Below are 24973 nucleotides of genomic sequence, written 5' to 3'. Positions count from 1 at the left end.
TAAAGTTTCCTCTGTCTGGAGTAACCTCCAAAGCCTTCTAGTTTCTCTGCTTCATGATTCCTGTCCATTGTACACCCAGCTTAGATGTCACACTACAGAGCCATCTTTTCTTCCTGTTCCGCCCCCCAGGTTGTGTTTTATCTCTCTGCGTTCTTTCTTCGTTTTATTCCTTGTCCATTGCCTATTTTCACATTCACAAGTGATGGACTGTCTTGTAGTGATTTCCAGGTTTTCTATCCTAGATTCGTGCTCTCTGGAGCCTGGGTATAGATTTTGTTTGCCTTAGCCTCAGGGCTTGACACGTAGAACTTAAAATGTGAGTGACTGAATTTTCAAGTCCCTTTCTAAAATGCAGATACTCTGGTGAAGCAGTCGCTGTGGCTGCAGATAGGTTGATGTTAGATGAAAACGAGAGTGAGACTGGCATGTAGACCTGGGGTTTGGCGGGCTCTCTGGAGGGAAGGAAATGGCGCATTGATTGGTGGAGGTACCAAAGGCCTGATGTGCCTTCACATAGTTTCCTAGAGCAGTCCCTGTTAGCCCACATAAATTGACCCCATCTTGAGGAGTGGCTTGGGCGACGGCCCCTTTGGTGAGCCTGTGTATTTTCAGCCCAACCTTTAGAGCTGCACTGTCCAGTATGATAGTCACCAGCTACATGTGGTCATTTGATTTTTAATTAAAATAAATTAAAATTTCATTTCTTCAGTTGCAGTAACCACATTTGCAGTACTCAATAAATACCCATGGCGAGTGGCTACCACATAGAATAGCATCCATCATCGCAGAAAATGCCCTGGGTCTGCTCTGCTCTAGAGACTAATTGTTTAACAAGTTCCTCATGTTGACTTTTGTCCCTAAAGTAGATGCCAGAAGTCAAATCCTATCTGAGTGGGATTTCAGTTGGTCGGGTTCTATTCAACTTGTGTATTATTACAGATGTAAACCAAAGGTCATTTGTTGAGGAAGGAGAGGTTTTAATGGTCATAACTTGAGGAAGTGGAGGCTCTCACCATGGAGAGGGTAGGGAATGCTTGCGTGGAGAGCTGTGGTCTGAGTGACTGTCCCTGGTCCAAGTCAATCTCACCCGCTCCAGAAACACAGCAGGTAGATGAAGGTGAAGATACAGGAGAGAGATGGGAAATGGATGGAGAGAGGGGTTGAGGGGCTGGAGCTCAGGAGAGTTGAGGGGAGGAATGAGGTGAAGATGAGTACAAACATGAAGGGAAGTGGGGGAGTTCCAGAAGGAGGAGAGGAGGGAGGCATTGATAGTGACGGATTGAGGGAAGGGTGGAGTCTTAACCAGATGCTGCCGGTTTGGCTTCTCAATGATAGAGAGGAGAGAATGGTTCACAGCCATTCTTTGCTCACTTTCTCCTTTTATCCTGCCTGCAAGATGAGCTTCCTTTGTGGCTTTGTTTGAAATGTCAGAACACACAGAGAGAAAGAGGGCTTAGCTGGAGAAAACCAGCATTAGGAATTGTGCAGCCATAAGTACTGTGTTATATGCTCACACCACTTAACTCTTGTATTTTTCATTATTTGCTTCACATTTGAGCACTGTCTCAGATGACAACTGCTTTGGAGACCAGAGTCAAAGATGATAAATAAAACAATTACACGTTAAACTGTGGGCTGAATTGGTTAATCACCAGGGCTACTTTGTGTTTAGATCTTGTTGTAAATTAGAGGGTGATTGGAGAAGTTTCTCTTGTTTGGCTTTTTTGATCTGATAGGAAGTAACCTCGAATTCGTAGGCTAGGACTTGGGCTATTTTAATGTGAGCCACAGGCCTTTAAACCTACAATTGACAGGGGGCCAAACTTTCTATCTGACATCATTTTGTGTATGAGTGTCTGTCAGTAGGTTTTGCCCTTATAATTTCAGAATTAAAAACTGATGCCTGTAGAGATTTATAATACTGTCCACAGTTAACAATTTGGAGCCTTTAGTAGAATAGAAAAAAAGGAGGCTTTAACTACCTTTAATCATTTCTTTGAAGTGACTTGTTAACCATTGCTTCCTTTCGGACATTGTGTGTCTTTGTGTGTGTGTGTGTGTGTGAGAGAGAGAGAGGGAGAGAGAGAGAGAGAGACAGGGTCTCTCTCTGTCACCCAGACTGGAGTACAGTGGCACGATCATGGCTTACTACAGTCACAACCTCCTGGGCTCAAGCAGTCCTCCTGCCTCAGCCTCCTGAATAGCTGAGACTACGGGCACACACCACCATGCCCAGCTAATATATTTTTTGTGGAGGTAGGGTCTTTGTATTGCCCAGGCTGGTCTCAAACTCCTGGCCTCAAGCAGATCTGCCTGGGCCTCTCAAAGTGCTGGGATTACAGGTGTGAGCCACCACGCCTGGCCTATTCAGTGGTTCTTAAACTTGAGCGTACATCAGAATCACCTGAAGGGCTTATTAAACCACAGATTGCTGGGCCACATCCCCAGAGTTTCTGATTCAGTAGGTCTGGGGTAGATTCACTCAGAATTTGCTTTTCCACCAAGTTCTTACGTGATGCGGGTGCTGCTAATTCATGGGACCACACTGTGACAACCACTGATCCGGTGGGTATTTATTTGTTTATTTAGAAACAAGAGTTTCACTCTTGTTGCCCAGGCTGGAGTATAGTGGCGTGATCTCAGCTTACCACAACCACCTTCTCCCAGGTTCAAGCGATTCTCCTGCCTCTGCCTCCCGAGTAGCTGGGATTACAGGCATGCACCACCACGCCCAGCTAATTTTGTATTTTTAGTAGAGACGGGGTTTTTCCATGTTGGTCAGGCTGGTCTTGACCTCCTGACCTCAGGTGATCCACCCATCTCGGCCTCCCAAAGTGCTGGGGTTACAGGTGTGAGCCACCGTGCCCAGCTGGGAATTTAAATTTGGTTTCAGTCTGGGTTGATTGGCGGATTATGCTGAAGGGGTGCAGCTCATTTGCCTCTTTCTGATCCGTGAAGTTCTTCCCCAGAGTTGGGGCAGGAGGGAGGAGTCTGTATTCTTTTTAGTGACCTGGTTCCTCAATGCTCTTGTTACTGGCCAGCCCAGCCTTTCTGGGTTGAGGCCACAGATTGCTGATGGAGCAATCACCCTTTGCCCCCCACCCGTCTCTGGTCCGCCAAGCCTGGAAGCAGCTCACACTTGCAGATGCAAGAAGCAGTCATATTTGCACTGGTTGCTCCTGACTCAAATCTTCACAGCATCCTGGAGACCACTAGACCCAGGGCAGTGGTGGTGTGAGCACGTGATGTGGCTGCCCAGAGCTTTCGTGTGGCTGGATGGTTGACCAGGGCTGGCTGCTGGGAGGGAGGCAGTTGAATGGGATTCTATTTCTGGATAGACTTCACAGACTCCTTGAGTGACCTTAGGGAAGCTGGCCAATCCTTGACTCCTGCATTTTTAAACACTCCTGTTTATAAAACACCTCTCTCCCCACCCCTCATCCATAAAATAGCAGAAAAACAAAAACCTGGGTCTGGTGAGTGGCCTCCAGGGGACTGATGAGCTGATGTGTGGAGCTCTGAGTGCTAGAGGAGAAAGCTGCTGTGTAAACACAATAAATATTAATAAAACGTTAAAAAATAGCACCGTGCCCGCTGCTAATAATAGCTGCTTTGGGCTGCTGGAGACACTCTGACACACGGGCTCCCAGCAGTGTCGAAGGAGAGGTGACGGTGGGTTTGGAATCTGCAACACATTTAAAAGATGCAGATGAGTTTTTGAAACATTTTGGAGCATATTCAGAGGTATATTGGTGAAGAAAATAGGATTACAATTCTGGGAAATGCAACTTTAATAAACCAAATCACAAATTTCTTTTGATTTTCATTATAGCTCAGAGTTGCCTTACCATGTGGACTATTCCACAGGCATTTGGCTGAAGCATCGGGAGTCTCTTTCCTCCTCCCATCCCCAGTGGTAAATGGCTGATGCCTCCTCAGACTCCATGGGGGGACTTATGGATCAGTCAGGGATGAATCCATTGGTGTTTGATCCACTCTGCTGCCTGCGGGAGTACCTGCTGCATGCTACGTAGTTCTTGCCCTTACAGAATTTATAGTGTAATTTTGAGTAAAGTTAGGTAAGCAATAAATTATGTACGAGGCCCTTGCATCCTTCGTACTCATCTCCTTAGGTAAATGTACACAGAATCCATACAGAATCCATATCTGCCTTTTGTGCGGGATGGAGGCCTGGCTGCAGTGAGCTGGTGAGAGGCAGTTCCTGCATTATCACCACTGTTCCCTGTCAGAAGCAGGCATTTGTTCCTTCCTTCCCCCAGAGGAGTATGGAGATGGAAGCTCCCTTGGGGATACGGTGACAAATTGCCTGTAGAGCCTAGCACGCAAGTTGTGGCTACCCTACTTGATTTTCAGGGAGGGAAGGCTGATTGACAAACAAATGCACTACGAGGCCTGTTAGGTCCCATGAGACCCCCTTCCTTCCTCCCCAGCTTAGATGTTGCTTCCATCTCAGCCTCTGTTCCAGGGAGTTCTGTGCTTTCGCCTCACAGTGGAAGCTTCCTAGGGACAGGGACCTACCTAGCTCTAGGAACTGAAGTGGTGTCCAGGCAACTTAAAAAAAAAAAAAAAAAGAAATTCCCCAGGGGAGTGCAATGTGCTGTCAGTGCTGGGAAGTGCTGAGTTGATGACTGAAGTTACCTGAAAGGGTTAATTAAAGAGGTGTCTCTGTGAGTCACTCAGGAGTTTTGTGAATGGAGGGAAGAACCACATTGCGGGAACTTACCTCGGAAGCCTATGCTGATTTCAGGCTTTCTCCTGTAATGGGACCTCTCAGGGCACATGCCTCACAGGGAGGAATGGTTACTCCAGGTTCCTAGCACAGCTGGCCCAGAACTGTCTTCCAAACAGGAGGCAAGTGCTTTGGGAGTGATGCTCCCCAAGCCCTAGGAATCCCTGCTCTTGCTCCAGTACGGAGTCACTAAAGGGCCCTCTAGTAGGTTCACCTCGTTCCTCCAGGACTTTAACACGGCCCTGTTTGTCCCTGATTCCAGTGTTAAGACTGTGGTTCCCAGCCCCAGGCACGCTGTCACACAGAGGCAGCACATTAGCACCTACTTACTGCCTGAATTGTCTCTTCTGCCCCTGGTGGATCATGGGGCCACATGGCTCACAGCATTCACGTAGGTTCTGTAGGATGGCAACTTCTTTCCCCTGTTGACTTTGGTGGTCAAAGTCAATATACCCTGAACTGTATTCTCCTAGAGGTGACTTACTGTCAATCCTTGGTCTAGGGGTGGTCACCCTGGGGGTGTGGCAAGTTACAGCTGAGTTCATTCCCAGGTTGTGTCCCTGTCACTGTCAATTGTGCGGACTCTTCAGCAGTGTGAGTTCTCCCAGTTAAGATCCTCAATGTTTCGTTTTTTTGCCTGTGTCTCTTGGGGGTGATGTTCCTTCCGTCATCCATGTGTGTATTCATTTGCTCAAGTCTGTGCTGATTCCTAACCCATTCATTCCTTTTCCTTCCATCTCTGTTCTTTTTTGTGTTTTGCTTCAACCTGCAATTATTCTGTCTTTGCTTTTGAGGGAATAAAACCTACACCACAGTGTGACTTAGAAGCCGACTGAGTAGACTCCAAGCAGCCTTGCTTACCTGCTTTTATTCCTCAGTCCTAAGTGTGGAGGATGGGGTCTGTTCACAGGTTTACTAGGATTATAAGTAGGTTTCACCTCAAAATTAGGTGAGCAATTTGGGGCCATGTGTTAGTCCAGAGAAGGGGACTCCAAGGTGGATAATAAAACATGATTTTGTTTGATACTTGGGGCAAGATTGCTGAGGAGGCTGCCAAATGGTGGAGACATCAAGCTGGGACAGGAATGATCTAAACCTCACTGTAGTCACTCTTGTATTTTTTCTTTTTTCTCTCCCTCTTCATTTTCATTTGATATTTTAACCCTTGTAATGCTATCATTTCCTCGTGCCTACCTTCATCTTCCATCACTCTTCATTTTTCCATCCTGAGATTTGTTGTGTCTGGGTTGTCAGAGACGTTTCCTATGTCCTGAGTCCCATAGCCGCCTTTGCCAGTCCCCACGCCACATCCCCAGCAGTGTGTCCTCTCGCTTCACCTTGGCCGCACCATTCACCTTGGCCGCACTGTTCACCTTGGCCGCACCGTTCACCTTGGCCGCACCGTTCACCTTGGCCGCACCGCGCACCCGCTCCTGCCTCTGCCTGTGCTGGGTGTCTTGGTTGACCATCTCCTTTCTTACCCCTCATTTTTGCCTTTTAGAGTTTCTCTATCTTACCGCAAACTCCTGTCTTGTCATTACCAGATCATTTCTCCTTTTCATCATTGGGAAAATGCAAAGGTGTCTATCACGTCATATCCACAAGTGACAGAGTAGACTTTCCTTTGCTTAAGCTAACAGTAGTGACTTCCTGTTTTATGTTTTGTGCATTGTCTCATTTCCTCTTTAGGTAGGGAATATATTCCCATTTGAAAGATGAGGACATCAAGCTAAGAGAGACAATAATCAAGATCACACAAGTTAAGTAAATGGTAGAGCTTGGCATGTCTCATGCCAGAGCCTCCATTCTGCCATTAAACCATGTACCTTCCCGTTTGAGCAGGAATGAAACATCACATTTGCCAGGCAAGGGAGAAAGATTTCACGGCCTTGAAGACCGTTCCATGCCAGCATTCATGGGACGCTGTGAGCTTCTGTAGGATGGGGACCTCTTTTCCCTGAGGTTGACTTTGGTGATCAAACTCTGAACTGTGTTCTCCTGGAGGTGACTTAGTGTCAATCCTTGGACTGTGGGTGGTCACCCTGGGGGTGTGGCAAGTTACAACTGAGTTCATTCCCAGGTTGTGTCTTTGTCTCTGTCAATTGTGTGGACTCTTCAGCAGTGTGAGTTCTCCCAGTTAAGATTCTCAATGTTTTGTTTTTTGCAGAGCCTGTGTCATCTTGGGGGTGATATTCCTTCTGTCATCCATATGTATAGTGGTCAAAGCCATCCATGACCTCTCAACGAGGCTGCTCCCGGAAGTGGTAAGGTCCTCCTTCCTTAACAGTCCTTCCTCCCGGAAGTGGTAAGGTCCTCCTTCCTTAACAGTCCTTCCTGCCAGTGCTGGACCCCGGGCTGCCTCTCACCGCAGGGTTCCTGGGGGGAGTCGGGCACGTTGAGAGGGAACAGACAACATTTTGGGGGGTCAGAAGAACTTGTTGCAGGGATGCGAATGACCTGGTGGAGAGAAACACTGGGCAAGGTGAAGAGACTCCAGATAGGTGAGCTAGGACTGGGTACTGTGTGCCTCTCCTTAGCTATTTTCACTATTTTTAAAGCAAGATTTGTTTTGTTTTTGTAAACAGAAACTGGGTTATTTTTGTGAAGCAGAGTGATCCAATCTGTGTTGTTTGCATCTGTTGTTCTGTGTTCATTCAATGATCGTAGTATTAAGAATTATTTTCCTTTGCACCTCAATTCATGACATTAATCTATTCACGTTAGGTTTTCTGGCACACTTGACACTGGGATATTGAAACCGGAGGACACAAATTCATATTAAAATGTGTCTTTGACTACTTTGTCCTCTGGGTGAGAGTCATTACTGGCACTCTGATTCTTTTCCCTCCCTCCCCTTATGAGTGCTGAGAAAAATATTTTTACAGCCTCCTATCATGCAGTCTTCATGGCAGGCAACTGATTTGGTTACCAGGAGATGAAGATGCTGCCATTACAATAATTCTCTGCGTACAAGTTGCAATGGAAATTTGAATGCAAAATCTGGCCTGTCCTCTTAGGATGTGATTTGATGTGAGCTTGGCTACATGCACCATCTGATATAAGACCAAAATGATTAGACCTTTAATTTTACTTCTGAAGGAAGATGTTAATCCTGGTTGGGGTGATGTATTGCATGTATGTGTGTGTATGTGTGTTTTTATAGGGAAGATGAACATGAGGTGAGACATTCTCCTCCGTTTAGTAGAGGCATGAAAGTGGCTGCTTTAAGTTGTTTTTCTCACTCCCTTGTAAATGATTAGAGTCATCCCTTTAATGATCCCCCAGGATTTTAACTGTGATTTATCACCATAGTTGGCCAGTGCTTACTCTCTAACATCTCAGTGACAGGGAGGAAAAATGGATATGGGGATAGGAATGTACCTATTTGTAGTATCTAGTCTTTTTCAGAAGCAGAGATAGCTCGAGCAGATATTACCATTCATTACAGTCCTGTGCTCTTCATCTCCTACTTACCAATCTCCCTGGTTGCCTGGCGTATGGGACTCTCACGTCCTTCTCCTCCTCCATCAGACTTGCTAGCCTGCATTTCACTCAGTCAGAATCTGAACCTTAGGTAAAATATGACGGTGCCAAGTGTGATTATACATGTTAGATGTCGGTCAGGAAACATCTACGTTTTATAGGCATTGCAAATAGGCCTCAACTCTGAGAAGGGTTTATTGGTGGGAATTTTCTGCACTATGCCAGTTGACACATTCATTTATTTAGGCATTAAAAATTAATTTCCAGCAGGGCTCATGTGATAGGGAATGGCTGGCTGTGCTCACGGCCCTTGTAGTGGCTCTCCTTGTTATTCTCCCGACAGCTGAACCACTTTTAACTGGGAGCAATCTCTTATTATCCCACAGTGCAAAGACTCTTAAGAGAAGCAGCTCACTGACTTAAATTCCCCCTCAAGATGTACATGTCCAACACCCAGCCTCACCTGGGTTCAGAGAGGCTGAAGATTCCGGGGTTGTGCCTGTCCTTACAGAACCCATGCCCTCTGCACCGTGGATGCATTGTATGGGATTGTAAACATTTATTTCACTTGTTTTTTTAAATTGACAATAATGATATATATTTTTGGAGTACATAGTGATGTTTTGATACATACCATGTATAGTGATCAGATTAGGGTAATTAGTGAATTAGCGTATCCATTATCTCAAACATTTATTATTTCTGCGTTGGGAACATTCGCTATCCCCCTTCTAGCTATATAATATGTTATATATTATAGAATTATAACCTATATAATACATTATCGTTTAGTCATCCTGTAATGGTTTAGAACACTAGAAGTTATTCCTCCTATCTAGCTGTAATTTTGTTTCCTTTAAGAAGTCCCTCCCTTCCCTCTCTAGTATCCTCTGTTTTGCTTTTTACCTTTACACAATCACCTTTTTCTGGCTGGCACATGAATGAGAACAGACGATGCTTGTCTTCATGTGTCTGGCTTATCTCACTTAACATAATGACCTCCAGTTCCATCTGTGTTGTAGTGAATGACAGGATTTCACTCTTTTGTATGGCGGAATTGTGTATTCCATTGTATATATATGCCATATTTTCTTTATCCATTCATCTATTGTTGGTGTGGGATTTAAAAATCACACCCATTTATGGTCATCTCATCAGAACTCTGGAGAAGCGATACAAGATGGTTTTGCTGGTGGTTTTGTTTAAGCCTTCAGAGTTGTTAACTAGGGAGCTTTCAAGCTGTGTGAGCTCCCGTCTCCAGAGGGGAAGGCCTCCTCCTCGGCTGAGGGCTGAGTGGCCCATGGGGCCAGGTAAATGCTGCCAGGTGGCGGCTGACCGTGTCTCCATCCTGGGTCTTCTTGTTCCCTTGCTGTATGCTAGAGGTTTATAAAGCCAACAGGTGACAGCCAGGCCCCCGACCTCTGGCCTACAGTAATCCAAAATGTGCATTTATGCACAATGCTTCATCTCAAATAGGAGTCACAAACTCAAATGCCTGTAAGCCAGCTCTGAAGCAAAAATAGGAGAAACTGGCCGGGTCTGTGGCAACTGAGGTGTGCGTGCCTGGATGAAGGGCCTAGCCTCCTCTGGAGATGTCATGCTGGAATGTGGGCCATACGGAAGACTCATTAGCAGCAGGTCTTCTGAGTGTTAAAGAGGAAGTGGAAACCTGTGTTTAATGTGAGATAAATTGGCAACTAGTTAAACATTTTTGAAAACTCTGGTTGAGAGTGGGTGGATAATTTCACGCAGGTTAAATAAAGTGTGCCTCCGGGTTGCACACGAGGAGTTTGCTGCTTCTGCAGAAACCAGGCTGTGAGGGTAGGATCTGGGCGAAACCAGGGAGACTGGTGCTTAGGGTCTCCGCGTCACAGACTTAGCTCCGAGTGACACCTCCCCCTTGGTCTCAGCTGCAGAACTGCGTTTTACGTGGGATTTTTGTCCAGTTGTGACTGTAGATTCTGTCAGAAACAGTGTCTTCCCTTCCCCAGCCCTGTTCCCTTGGCAGCTTTCTTTTTGATTTCGCTGCACAGTGCTCAGAGTGGGAATGAGTGCAGGAATGGGTAAGTTTTGAGTAAGAGAGCTGTGCAACTGGAATTTCCCGACTGTGAAGTTGGTTGACTCTGAGCCTCAGTGTTGTTTCCTGCCCCTCAGGGTTTTGCTGGAGCAACCAGGCCAGCCGGCTCTCTGGGGACCTGGAACAGGACCTGGGAACTCTGCTCCAGGGCTGTGTGGGCAAATGGCCGCAGGCTGCTGCCTCCCAACCTGCAGGTGGTTCATGAAACAGATTCCACAGAGCCGTCTCTGAAACTGCAGTTCTGGAAGCCGGGACGTGTGTGGCCTGTGCCACGATGGTAGTAATAGTGCTTTCTTTTTACCAATCGGCTGCTTTATTTTTGTTTATTTTAGCATGAAAGGATAGTTTTAATCAAAATAAGCAGGTTCCAGAAATCCATGACACTACTGACCCTCTGCCTCCCTGACTGCATCATTTTAATTTAGTTATTGTTATATTTTTTTAATTAACAAGTAAAAATAGTATATCTTTATGATGTCTTAACCATTCCACAGTGATGCACATATTAATATGGGTTGTTTTAAAAGAAGTATCTCGCTCTTTCTGTTTTTACCCCACCACTCATGCCTGGCTGTGGTAAGAAGGGGCAGGTGGTGAGCTTCTCCTTTCCTCGAGGACCCAGGGGCTCTGAAAGCTGAAGAGATCTTCCTGAGGTCGTCAGCTGGGTGGCAGCAGAGCCTGGATTAGAACCTGGTCTCCTCGTCCAGGGCTGTCTTGGCCCTGGCCTATGGGGCCTTTAGGACCCTGCTGCCCATTGGCTTTTTGGCTCCGGCCTCCTGTCTGCTCTCCACACTCCTGAGGGCAGCGTTGCCGAGGACTGTCCCAAAGTGGGAGGATGTGCAGGCCCCCAGCTGGCCCTCCTGTTCCCAGCCTTTCTGGCTGCTTCTGCCACCTATCCCCCTTTCCACAGGGCCCCTTCGTTCTATGCTGCTGACTGGGGGGGTGCCCACTGCCTTGTCTCTTGAAAGCCCACATGCCAGCTGGGTGCAGTGGCTCACGCCTGTAATCCCAGCACTTTGGGAGGCCGAGGCAGACGGATCACCTGAGGCCAGGAGTTCAAGACCAGCCTGGCTAACATGGTGAAACCCCATTTCTGCTAAAAATAAAAAAAAAAAAATTAGCCAGGCTTGGTGGTGAATGCCTGTAATCCCAACTACTCAGGAGGCTGAGGCGGAAGAATCACTTGAACCAGATTGCACTCCAGCCTGGGCGACAGAGCAAGACTCCATCTCAAACAAACAAACAAACAAACAAAAAACAGAAAGGAAGCCCACAGGCAAGTGCACCAAGCATCGGTGGAGGCTGCAGCGGGACAGTGTGGGATGAGGGGAGGGTGGAGGGTGGGATGTGTGAGGCACATGGAGGGTGGTGCTGGAGTGAAGCTGCTGAGCCTGCGGGAGGGCTTGGGCGTGGCTGCACCTGCCCAAGGTTTGGCACTCTCTGCCTCTTCTTACCTGTGTGACCTCATGCAAGTGATGCCGTCACCCTGACCCTGGGTCTCCTCTTAGGTAAAATGTAGATGGCACCTCTGTCCAAGGCTTATGATAAGAATCAGATGAACAGCTGGTTAGGAGAATCGACAGTAGAGGACAGCCCTTCTGTGGCGGCGGCTGCTCTTCTGCCTTTGGAAGTTTCTGAATTGCTAATCAAGTTGCCCCAGATGGTGTCTGGAGGTCATTTCAGACTCGGCCCCTGAGCACCATCTCAACATGTCCAGTTGTGGCTTCTCTGATGCTTGGCCTTGTGGGGTCCCTGGATGGAGCTTGTATTGCTTTCTCTTGGGCTTCAGGCAGCTGCAGCTCTCTTTGGGCCGGTGTCCTGGGGAATGCTGAACACGCCATTGGAAGATCTGAGCTCTAGGCCTAACCCACCCCTCCCTGGCCAAGTGACTTTTAGCAAATCACTCTTCCTCTCTGAGCAAGTTTCCTCATGACGACAATGGACACAGTACCCACTACTCCACAACAGAACTGTGAGAAGCAAATGATGTGATAATGAATGTAGAAATGCTTTATAAGGGTCGCACGCTTTACAAAGGAGGAAGATGATACTGTTTCTGAAGCCAAGGTTCTAGGAGTCCTGTCCTTGCCCTTGAACTTTCTCTGTGTCCTAATCGATGACCAGCTCATTAGCGCCCTTTGCCTTGAGTGGACCGTGACCTCCTCACGTTGGGCTCTTGGCCAGTGTCTGGGCCCAGGCTCCTTAAGTGATCATGTGGCAATAATGCTGATTATTATTATAATTAGAGTAATAAACAGTCACATGTTGGCAATAAATAATACATGACCATATGTTGATACTAATAATTGCTACCATTTGATTGCTCATCTCCAGACCAACCCTCTGTCTAGGCACTTGGGATTCAGAGTCAAATAGCAATAATGCCTAGAGTTTTTGCATTGCACTGCAAAGCCCTTCTTAGAGGACTTGGCTTTTGCTCCCAAGGAGCTCAGTTGGGGAGAGACTCATTAGCTGCTGCATTAAATATATAGTGATAACAGCTATAATAGACACGATCACATGAGAACACAGAGGAGCTTTTTTGTCAAGCCTGGAGTAGGGGGAGGTATGTGGGGACCTTCCCCAGTAAGCAGACACTCCATGCGACATATGAAGGAAGGGAGGTTGTGGGCAAGGCAGGCGCCTTGTGGGAGGAGGTGCAGGAAGAGGAGGCACTTCCAGGCAGAGCTGCAGAGGAGGCCACAGGTTCTGTGTGCACCTGTGGTCTCTGTCATACTTTTGTGTCCTGTTTACATGACAGTCTCTGGGTAGAAAGAGGAAGGAATAGGGAGAGCAAAGGAGGAGGGAAAAGGAAGAAAGGAAAAATGACTTTGTGTTGTAAGTCAGAAATGATACTTAGTAAAATTTTGTTTTCTCTGTCTTAATTAATTAGTAAGGTTCCCCTTCCAAGTTCTCCTTGTCTGTCTCCTCCCTGAGTTTTTGCCTGAAATTCCTTCCCATTCACTAGAACCAAGCAGCTTCCCTCCAGCGATAAAAGGGGGCCCCCTCAGTCGTTCATTTCCCTGCAGTAGTTAGCGTCATTTAGTCTCCAGTCCCCGTGGATTGTGGCTCGGGCAAGGTGGCCTTTTCTGTTCACTGGTGCATCCATTCAACACGTGTTTCCTGGTGCGTCCTGGTGTTGAGGCCAGGCTGGCTCTGCGGGACCTGTGGAGGTTGCTGGTGTTCCCGCAGGAGCCTCAGATGGCATTCCACGCTCCTGAGGAAAACTGGAAATAGAACTCTTGTCAAAGATATGTTAGGTTTGGGGCCGGGTGTGGTGGCTGACATCTGTAATCCCAGCACTTTGGGAGTCTGAGGCGGGCGGATCACTTGAGGTCAGGAGTTTGAGACCAGCCTGGCCAATATGGTGAAACCACGTTACTACTAAAAATACAAAAATTAGCTGGCGTGGTGGCAGGCACCTGTAATCTCAGCTACTTGGGAGGCTGAGGCAGGAGAATCGGTTGAACCCCGGAGGTGGAGGTTGCAGCGAGCCAAGATTGTGCCATTGCACTCCAGCCTGGATTTTGTGAAATTACAACAAATTTTGTTATAGATCTAACCGACTTCTATTCATAGTTGGTGAATCGGGGAATCCTCCATTCTGTAACATAGGATGGGAGCTTACCGGGGCAATGGCAGAATAGTGGACTTCATGCGGTGGGAACAAGGAAACAAAAATAGAAGAAAAGCAGACTGGTTAACATTGGGTTACTTTAAATTACTTTTTTGTATGAATTAAAGCAGAGGGGGCTTTCTTGTGACACTAACTTAGGTAGACTGGAATCTTCCGTTTTCAGGAAAAAATAGTCTGTTTTGGGATCTGTCTGCTTCCTGAAAGTTTCAGTTTGATTATGTGGCATTTAGCATGAGCGACTCCATTCTGGTTTGGTCTGGTCTGCTGGGGCCTAGTGCAAGAGCTCAGGCCAAAGCAGTGGCCTCTCAGAATTTTGTGTAACGATTTGGAAGCCCCAGCCAAGAACTTTTCTCAGGGATTTCCCACCTGCAGCGGGGACTGTGATTCTTTCATCGCAGGCTTCTGTGTATGCACCGTGCTCAGCATTCAGCCTATAGCTTGGGGTGTCAGGAGTGATTGATATGTTCTTCAGCCATTTATTATCTTGCTCTCAGTGAGTTTTGCCTTGAGGAGGATGGAGACAGCCTCGTCTGCCTTCTCCCCACACCCTTGGCTTCAGTACATCGTGCCATTTGTCCTCTCACTCATCCTTCCCTCCCATTCAGGACCTCTCCCCTCCCAGCCTGAACTCTCTGAGCTCCCTCCCCTTTCCTCCTTGGAAATGTGGCTTCTGCACGCATGCCTTCTTTTTCGGGTGTCTCCTAGCCACTTGTGGCCAAGCCACCTTCCCAGGTATTGACTTCCAGCCCCTTCCCTGACTTTGCCACTTGTGAAAGTGTTCTCTGAAGACACTCCTCCTTTCCTTTGCCTCCCTTTTGACACATCCAAGTTCAATCCCCGCCTTCCCTCAGCCTGCCTTGGCAGTAGATTCTTCATGGCATCCCTTTGGAGGCAGGAAACGTTTAACAGACAGACAGAGGGAGAACCTGGGCAGCAGCAGTAAAGGGGACGCCCAGGTGAACGGTGTCCCAGGATTGCTGCCCACGCAGTCAGTGTGTCTGCCGCAGGTCTTCTGAAGCAAGTGCCTCACCCGTGGGAGTGAGTTCCTGAGGGTTCTCTTGGCACCAGTGGGTGCCTGGGGGCCCCGGTGCATAGAGGTTAAGGATGCCCAGGAGAAAGCCCAAGCCTGCCACGTCCTAACTGGCCATTTAATCTTTCTCTGCCTCAGCTTCTTTGTAACACGGAAATAATAATGGTAACTTCTGTATAGGATGGTTAAGAAAATAAAAAGATGTAGCAAATGTGCTTAGCATATGACTATGAAAGGAATGTTGGCTTACATCATGGCCGTTGGGGTAGAGGAGAGGCTTCAAGCAGGTTGGTGGGACTTTTGGCGCCTCTAGTTCTAGAAGATTAGGTGTATTGAACAGTCCAGGAAAAGCCTTCAGGGGCGCTCTTCTCAGCTCAGGATGGGTGATGCTGCAGGCTCCTTCTTGAGCATCACCTATGATACTGAGATCCGCCATCAGCAATGGAAAGATTCATCCTCTAGTATGACATGCTGTCATGTGTAACTCTTTCTGAGTTTAATTTGGGAGTTTTATTAATTAATAGTTTTTAAAAACAATCATATGTAGTCATAGCCCTCAACATTTGCCCATCACCATCTCCTTAGCACAGCGCAGAGAAGCAGAAATCATTGTGCCAGACTGTCAGTACCATCTTAACTCTTGTTACTCAAGACAAGATAGTTCCATTTCCTCAGCAAGATTGACCTCTTCATTTATCCTAGAGCAAGAACCTACCAACTTCTAAACAGAATAGAACTGGGTGCTGATGAAAGTGGATTATTAACAGACGGAAAGGAGAGAATGTGTGTGGGGTGCGGGGGGCGGCACTCTCCCTCCCTTCTGTCTGTTAATAATCCACTTTCATCAGCTCCCAGTTCCGGTGGGGGATATGTGTAGTTCTATTTCTGGACTTGATACTCTTTGTACTCCTAAGGACGTGCTCACACAAGGAGAATATCTAATCCAGAAATAGACCTACACGTATCTAGTCAAGTGGTTTTTGACAGAGGTGCCAAGGTAACTCAATGGGAGAAAGGAATGTCTCCTCAACAAATGGTGCTGGATCACCCAGGTTGCCATATGGACAAAAATGGGCATCAACCCTTATTCAAGAGCTAACTCAAAATGGAACATAAGCCTTCATGTAAAACCTGAAACTATACAACTGCTAGAAGAAAACTAAAGAGAGAATTGTTGCAACCTTGGGATAGGCAAAATTTTCTTAGACATGGCACCAAAAGACCAGGCGCAGTGGTTCACGCCTGTAATCCCAGCACTTCAGGAGTCCAAGGTGGGCGAATCGCCTGAGGTCAGGAGTTCAAGACCAGCCTGGCCAACATGGTGAAACCCTGTCTTTACTAAAAATGAAAAAATTAGCTGGGCATGGTGGGGCAGGTGCCTGTAATCCCAGCTACTTTGGAGGCTGAGGTAGGAGAATTGCTTGAACCCTGGAGACGGAGGTTGCAATGAGCTCAGATCATGCCACTGCACTCTAGACTGGGTGACAGAGTGAGACTCCGTCTCCCAAAAAAAAAAAAAAAAAGATATGGCACCAAAAGCTTGAACCATAAGTCAAAAAAAAAAAATGAAAATTGGACTTCATCAAAATAAAAGACTTTTGCTCTTCCAAGACACCATTGAGAAAATGACGAGATAGCACAGACAGCATATGCATATATATATATATCAGACAAAGGTTTGGTATCCAGAATATGTAAAGAATAGCTTAAGGCAAACGACCCAATAAGAAAATGGACTTATATGATTTATACAGATAATTTACAAGAGAAGATAAATGGCCAAGAAGCACATGAAAATATACTCAACATTACTGTAGTCATTGTGGGATTAGAAATTAAACCACTACACATCCATTAGAATATCCAAAATAAATAAAATATAAACCCCCAAAACCCTAAATTTGTGTGGAGCATCTGGAACTCTTAGGCTGTGATGGTGAGAGAGTGAAATGTGACAGCTGCTGTAGAAAACAATCCAGTTGCCTTAAAAAGTCAAATATCCATTTAGTGTAGGACCTAGCCATCCATCGTTCGGTATTTACCCGAGGGAAATGAAAATATGTATCTGCACAAAGACTCCTACACAAATGTTTACTGCAGTTTCATTTCTAATGTCAAAAACTGGAAACAACCCATATGTGTGTCAACAGGTGAATGGACAGAGAAATCGTGGTGCATTCACACAGTGGAAGACTGCTCGGGGGTTGAAGGACGCTATTGACCCATGCAGTGATGTGGGTGGGTCTCAAAATAGTGAAGTGGGTACCAGAAGCAAGGCAAAAAGGAGTGTATATTTAATACTATATGACTCTATTTACTTAAAATTTTATGTACAAACTATAGTGACAGAAAGCAGACAGTGGTTGCCTGAGGCTAGAGGTGGAGGGAGGAAGGAATTATTAAAGAATCATAGGAAAACTTTTGGGGGTGATGGAAATAGTCTCTGGCTTTTGGTGACAGTTACAGATATGTTAGTCTGTTAATTATATTAATTATAATTAAGATATTTTAATGCTAATCAAGGTGTACACTTTGAGTATGTGCAGCTCGGGTGCACCCAGGGAGTGTGGTTGGCCACAAACCATCTCCCGTTGCTAAGCCAAATGGGAATTCTGCTCAGATCCTTGTAGGCTAAATATTGTAAGGTGCTGTGAAGTGAGGTTTTATTTTCCTGATTGTGACACATACACTCAGTACTTGAGATGTTGACCTCACTGCTAAAATTGATGCTGTAGACAATAAGAAGAAGACAAAGTGTATGATAAGAGGGGAAAGTATAAATAGTAGGCTAAATATAACAGCTGTCACCAGAGGCAGATAGCAAGAGGAGCCTTTGCAGAACCACAGCTGATCTCATTCAGTTGCCAGAAACACCCATGAAGTGCCAGCAGGTGGCATGGGCTGGAGAGTGCTAACCATGTAAACCTCTGGAAGCACGGGCGGCTTATCCTTTCCATCTTCTGCTTACAGTAGGATTTGTTTGTCAGTTCAAGTGTTACCTAGGAAATGACTGTATAAGAGTCTCTGATTGGTCCTCTTTCCCTCACTCTGGAAACCTTGGATTTTAAGCAGGATGTGATATGTCTGTGAGCTGTCTGCCATGTTACTCTGTTTTGTCTATTAAGCCTCTTTGTGTAAAAAGCAAAAAAGAGCTTTTTAGCTTGATGTCTCATAGACCTTCAAGGTGTTTCTGAAGTAGGCAGAGGCGTTAGACACATTGCCATTTAATGACAAGGAAACAGATCCTCAGATAAATAAAACTACTCCTTCCAGACTACATTATATCAGTGTCAGAGACACAGGGCGAGTGGAACCAGGTCTTTTACAGGGTAGAGGGCGCTTTCTGGTCCACAGAGTATCTCCTGAAGTACCACAGAATTTGGGACCTGAAAGCCTCCATGAAAAGCTAATACAGCTGGCTGAGTTTCATGATGGAGGAAATACGTTCCCAAGACTCAGTCTCTCAGAAGATTCTGAGAAAACTCCAAGTCTAGGACTTTGCCATACTCTACTGAATGGGGTGAACTCCCCACCCCAGTGGGCCTTCGAGACTTATCCTAGCGGGGTGCTGGGTTAGGGAAAGAAAAATGGAGAAGAGAGTGGGCCAAGGGAGACACGCTTATCTCTCCAGCCGTCAGCCTGCTCTAGAGGCATCTGTGTATTTCAGGACTCTGGTGTTCGTCAGAGATGGGTGTGGGAGTATCAAGGCTGAGTGCTTTGCTCTTGAAATGCCTCTCTACTTGACCTTGGGATACTGACTGAATCTTTCGCTATTCATTTTTCTGTCTGGAATGTGAGAACAAACTAACTTAGCTCTTCTTTCTCCCTGTAAGGTTTTGAGAACACCTTCCTATCTTTTAAAGAAAGAAGATGTTTTAAAAGGTGTTTAACAGTTTAAGGAAAGTATTTTTTTTTTCATCGAGTTTCCTAAGTATAATATGAACAACGTGATCCTCATAACATTTCTGGTGGTTTTGTTGATTGTCTAGCTAATGGAGAGAATCATACTGAATGCTTTTTTTAATTTCCCAAGCTCTGAAATATCCCTGATTATGTGGTGTACACAATACATCCTAGCACAGCAAAGTGGCAGCTATGAGCTCTGGCAGTCATGAGGGCCCCCTCTACCTGACATGTGTTCCAGCCTCCATCTATCATAGGAGCCATGCAGTCACTTGGGAATTTTCTGCCTGTGACCAACATATGAGTATTTGTTACCAAAGTTGCTAGGGAAACACTCGATGCTTTTTTGGGAAGTAATTTTGGAAAACTGAGTAAAAATTCTTCCCTTTTCAGTAATCCTGTTGAAATGGGCTATCTGATCATCCCAGGCCCTTGTGAGAGTTGAGAGGTGCTGAGACCAAGATGAACTAAACACAGGGAGAGTCAGAACATGGAAGCCAGGCTGACTGTGGGTGCTTGTGAAGGTCAGTTGTGTTCAGGAGGGACCCCTGGAACCGCTCCTTGATCATCTGTAGCGTTGGCTGTTCTGAAGAGGGAGGCTGTATTCAGAGAGGGTTGCAAGAGGAAACAGCCGTGAAGTGCTGTGGTCCTCGACACTTCCCCACCACGGCTGGTGAGAGATAGTGTTATCCCTGGCTTTGGCCTGCTAGCCATCGAGTTTGGCTAACCCTGCCCCCCACCCCATTTTGAATGCCCCAAACATCGCCCAGCTGGTGGCGCTCTGATGACACCTCTTGCTGGAGTAGCTCAGCACACTGCATTATAATTCTTTGTCTACTTGTCTGTCAAAGGAGACTGTAAACTCTTGGAGGACTAGACTCGCTGTTCAACAAAGCACCTAATATAGGACCTGGCATGGGGTGGGACCTCAATAAATGTTTGCTGAGTGAATTCGCATGTGCACGCAGCCATTGGCTGTAGCAGGCAGTAAGCTAGTACCGCACTTAGGAAAGGAGTATAACCAGGAGGAGTTTATCTTTCAGGGAATCCCCAACAGAGGCTGCCTGGGACCCTGCTGTGGACATTTTTACACCCCTGTGGAAGAGAAAGAGACGGCAAAAGGGGCTTGTCCCAAACTATTCACCCTCATTCATAGTCTGAACTTCATATGCCCTCTGTGCTGTGGGGATGATGAATGTGAACAGATGATGTGCAGATGAGGCAGCCCATGTGCATAAATATGACACCTTTTACCATCACCCTCAATTATTGTATGATACATAATCATATAGGAACTATAACGTTGTGGGTTATTCTACGGGTGGATATTGCACATAACACACTGCAACTTTTTTTTTTTTTTTTTTTTTTTTTTTTTTGAGATGGAGTCTTGCTGTGTCACCAGGCCGGAATGCGGTAGTGCAATCTCGGCTCACTGCAACCTCTGCCTCCTGGGTTCAAATGATTCTCCTGCCTCAGCCTCCCGAGTAGCTGGGACTACAATGCCTGCCACCACGCGCGGCTAATTTTGGTATTTTTAGTAGAGACAGGGTTTTACCATGTTGGCCAGGATGGTCTTGATCTCTTGACCTGATGATCCACCCACCTGGGCCTCCCAAAGTGCTGGGATTACAGGCGTGAGCCACCGTGTCTGGACCACACTGCAACTTTTTTACTCAACATAGTCTTCAGATCTAGAATGTTTATAATGTGAATTGGTCATCATATAAATGTATGTACTTTAGGCATTCCCCAGTTGATGGACATTTGGGTAGTTTCCAGTTTCTTACTCAGCATTGTTAGAATGAACATTGTCATACTCTCATGGTAGTGTGTACCATATGTGGATGGTGTTTCTCTAGGGTAAACATGGATTTTGGATCGTACAGTATGCCCATGTTTCATTTTATAGATCTTGCCATGTGCCCTTTAGTGTGGCTGCCCTAGTTCATGTTCTCAGAATGTTACCACACCTCTTTATATTTTCAAACTTGTCACAATTTTCCAGACTAATGGGTGGAAAATGCCATCTCATTTTAATATGCTCTCCCTTGGTTATTGGTGAAGTTGATTATATTTTTATGCATCTGCTGACTTTTTATGTTTCCTCTTTTATAAATTGCTGCTTTATATTTTTTGCCCATTTATCTATTGTTATCTTTTTCTCACAGGTTTTTAGGAGTTATTTATATATGTTCCAGGTACCAGTCTTGTTCTGTGTTGTATTAGTCAGGGTTCTCTAGAGGGACCTTGGGCAAGTTGTATATTCATCTGAGAAAAAGAAAAACCAAATTGGATCCCTACCTTATACCAAACATTCACAAGCACCCACAGTCAGCCTGGCTTCCATGTTCTGACTCTCCCTGTGTTTAGTTCATCTTGGTCTCAGAATCTCTCAGCTCCCACGAGGGCCTGGGATGATCAGATAGCCCATTCCAATAGGATTACTGAAACTAATAGGAAATGTGTGTATATGAAAATGAGTTCATTAAGGAGTATTGACTCACATGATCACAAGCTAAAGTCCCACAGTAGGCCATCTGCAAGCTGAGGGGCCAGGAAGCCAGTCTGAGTCCCAAAACCTCAAAGGTAGGGAAGCCGATGGTGCAGCCTTCAGTCTGTGGCTGAAGGCCCGAGAGCCCCTGGCAGTTCACTGATGTAAGTCCAGGAGTCCAAAAGCTGAAGAACTTGAAGTCTGATGCTTGAGGGCAGGAAGCACCCAGCACGGGAGAAAGATGAAGGCTGGAAGACTCAGCAAGTTCACTCCTTCCACTTTCTTCTGCCTGCTTTATTCTAGCCACACTGGCAGCTGATTAGGTCTTCTGCTCCCAGTCCACTAACTCGAATGTTAATTTCTTTTTACTTTGGGAGGCCAAGGCAGGGGGATCATCTGAGATCAGGAGTTCAAGATCAAATGTTAATCTCCTTTGCAAACACCCTCACAGACACACCCAGGAAGAATACTTTGCATCCTTCAGTCTAATCAAGTTGGCACTCAATATTAACCATCACATATGTACATTGCAAATAATTTCTCCTAATATTTAGTTTTTCTTTTAATATTGTCTATCTGTTGCTATTAGAAATCTTCCCACCCTTTCCATTTTGGTGTGATCAGATTTATCAATTTTTTTTAATGGGAGTTTGTGGTGGTTTATTTTTGTTTGGCAAGGGAGGATATAGAGGTTTAAGAAGGTCTATTGCCCTGATGCCATGAAGATATATACCTATATTATCTTCTAAAAGATACTAAAGGTTAGACTTTAAAATTAGATCTTTAATTCATCTAGAATTTGTGTTTGGTATGAGGTAGGGATCCAATTTGGTTTTTCTTTTTCTCAGATGAAGATACAACTTGCCCGAGATGATTTCAAAGGCCACCTCCATCACGTGCCATGTTCTTATAGGTAAACAGCTGTCCCTGGACTTGCCATTCCATTCTGTGGATGCATGGGTCCATTTTGTTCTAGAATCATACTCTAAAATTCCTGTAATTACAATGAGTCTTAATGTTTGGTCACCATCTTTTCTTGGATTTTCAAAGTGGTTTTGACTAACATTGCATTTGTAGCATTCCATACGAATTTCAAAACTGGTTTGCCAAGTTTAATGAAAAATCCTTTTGGGGTGTTGTGTGAAGTTGCATTTAATTTATTAATTCTGAGAGAATTGACTTGTTTTAACTGTTGAATCCTCCCTTCCATTTCATCTTTCCCTGTTAAGGTTTTCTTTTATGTCCTTTGGCGAAATTTTTATCAGGGTAATTCCTTTATATTTTGTGAGTTTTATTGCTATTGTTTGTATTTAATTAATTTTCTCAATTATTACTGCATAAGAAAGCTAATGATACTTGAATATTGTTCTCATTAATCTGCAACCTTGCTGACTTTTTAAAAATTAGTTTTATTTTTATCAATGGATTATTTTGGATATGTTATATAGTGCCACTTTGTTTCTCTTTTCAAATTCTGTATTTTTTCCTTTTTTGTTTCTTATTAGCCAAGATTTTCAATATAGTGTTGGTGGTAAGGGTGCTATCCTATACCCTTCTGTTGGTTCTTACTGTAACAGAAGGGCTTCTCAATTTCATTACCAAAAGTGGTTTGTTGCTGAGTTTAGAGAGACTTTTCTATTTGTTTGCTAAGAGGTTTGCTTGTTTGGTTATATATATAGGTATTGAATTTTGAATACTTTTCTTGTTTATACTGAGATTTTCCTTTCCTTTAAGATGTGACTATTTCAAATTAATTGATACTCTGATAAGGCATCTCTGAATTCTTGGGATAAACCCTCTTTGGTCAAAGAGTATTATTCTTTCAGTCTATTGCTGGACTCAACCTACTATTTTGTTTGGAGTTTTGCATCTGTGCTTTTAAGTAACATTGGTCTAAAGTTCTTGTTCTTTGTACCACGTATAATGAACTAGGCAGCTTTTCCACTTTTCTGTGCTCTGATGTACTCATTCTAATGTAAGAACTATCTGTTCTTTTGAGTTTTAGTAGAATTTATCTGTAAAACTGGGTCTGTTACTTTTTGAAGATCCAGTATATTTTATAGTTTGTTTTTGTAAGAATTTGCAAATTTTGTTTCTGTAGCAATACCCATTTTATTTAGGTTTTCAAATTTATTGCATCAAAGTTGCTCATATTACTTGTGATTTGTAAAATCTCAAATCCATCTGTATTTAGATGCCCTGTTTTGTTGCTGATAGTGTTTACTTGTGCTCTTGCTTTCTCTCTCAAGCAACCTTGCCCAAAGTTTGTATGTCCTAGTCTTTTTGAAGAAGTTGTGTTTGATTCTGTGGGTCAGACCTCTTGATTTGCTTTCTAGATCTAACTCTCATCTGTTGTAGTGCCTTCCTTTTATTTTGTTCACATTCAGTTCTGAGGGCAGGTAAATGAGCTTTATGTTTATCTTTTTGGTTTTAGCTGTTGGCACTTAATTCTTTTTTCTGTTTTGTTTTTAAATGAAGGCAGATGAAATATTCATTTATGTAAGGAGCTGGCAAAGGTATTTTGCATGAAGGGTGTTCTGCATAGAGCTTTTCCATATTGTATTTTTAGGTGTTAGGTGTGGTTTTCAGATTCTGGCCTAACTTACACTCTGCCATGTGAGGACCTCTGATGGAGCTCTGATAGTTATAAATCGGAGAGTTCAGAGGATTCTTCAGGCCTGATGGCCAATGAGTGCTTTCAAGGGGACTTTCTCATGGAGCAGGCCACAGTGTGCTACCCAGTGTGAGGAGCATGTATCCCTGGTTATTCACTCCAACACTCAGCCGGATGTTGCTTTGAAGGTATTTTGCAGGTGCGATGAACATCTATAACCAGTTGCCTTTAAATAAAGGAGATTATCCTTGATAATCTGGGTGAGCCTGATGCAGTCAGTTGAAATCCCTAAAAACAGAATGAGGTTTCCTGGAGGAAGAAGAAGTTGTGCCTAAGGCAGCAGCTTCAGCTTGTATCTGAAAACCCCCGCCTGCCCTTCTTGCTGGTTGGGCCTATGGACTTCAGACTCACCTAGCCAGTTCCCACAATCACACAAGCCGACTCCTTGTAATACGTTTCTAAATCTACAAATGGTCCACAACTTACGATGGTTCTGCTTAGGATTTTTCAGGCTTACAAGAATGTGGAAGTGATACGCATTCAGCAGAAACATACTTCAAGGACCCATGTAACCATTCTGTTTTTCACATTCAGTACAGTGTTCAATGTATTACATGAGATATTCCATACCTGATTATAAAACAGGCTTTGTGTTAGATGATTTTGACCAACTGTTGGCTGATGTAAGTATTCTGGATATGTTTAGGCTAGGTTAAGCCAGGATGTTCAGTAGATTAGGCGTATTAAGTGCATTTTTAATTTGCAGCATTTTCAAATTACGATGGGTTTATCAGGACATAACCCCATTCATTGTAAGTCAAGGAGCACCTGTGTATCTCTCACTGGTTCTCTTTCTCTGGTTGAACTGATTGATACAACCAGAAATTACCGTCCTAAAATATTTTCCAAAAGTTTTTGTTTTTATCCAAGTTAGTCACATATATAATTTGAATAGCCATTTGTTCTACAAGGCTTATTATAAAAA

The 24973-nt window shown here is 44.8% G+C and overlaps 1 protein-coding gene across 1 annotated transcript in view; it reads left to right on the top strand.

Moving 5' to 3' along the window:
- Positions 1 to 24973, top strand: part of TMEM163 (transmembrane protein 163) — a 279577-nt gene that overhangs the window by 225684 nt on the left and 28920 nt on the right. Inside the window, exon 5 of the mRNA XM_011937717.1 lies at positions 6918 to 7014. Within this exon, the coding sequence (XP_011793107.1) occupies positions 6918 to 7014 (97 nt within the window). The remainder of the gene's footprint in view (positions 1 to 6917; positions 7015 to 24973) is intronic.

This window comes from Colobus angolensis, unplaced genomic scaffold (assembly GCF_000951035.1).
Source record: "Colobus angolensis palliatus isolate OR3802 unplaced genomic scaffold, Cang.pa_1.0 Scaffold168, whole genome shotgun sequence".
In the NCBI taxonomy this organism is placed as follows: domain Eukaryota; kingdom Metazoa; phylum Chordata; class Mammalia; order Primates; family Cercopithecidae; genus Colobus; species Colobus angolensis.
Note: the sequence above shows the minus strand (reverse complement) of the source record. Positions and strands in the feature narration are given on the sequence as shown.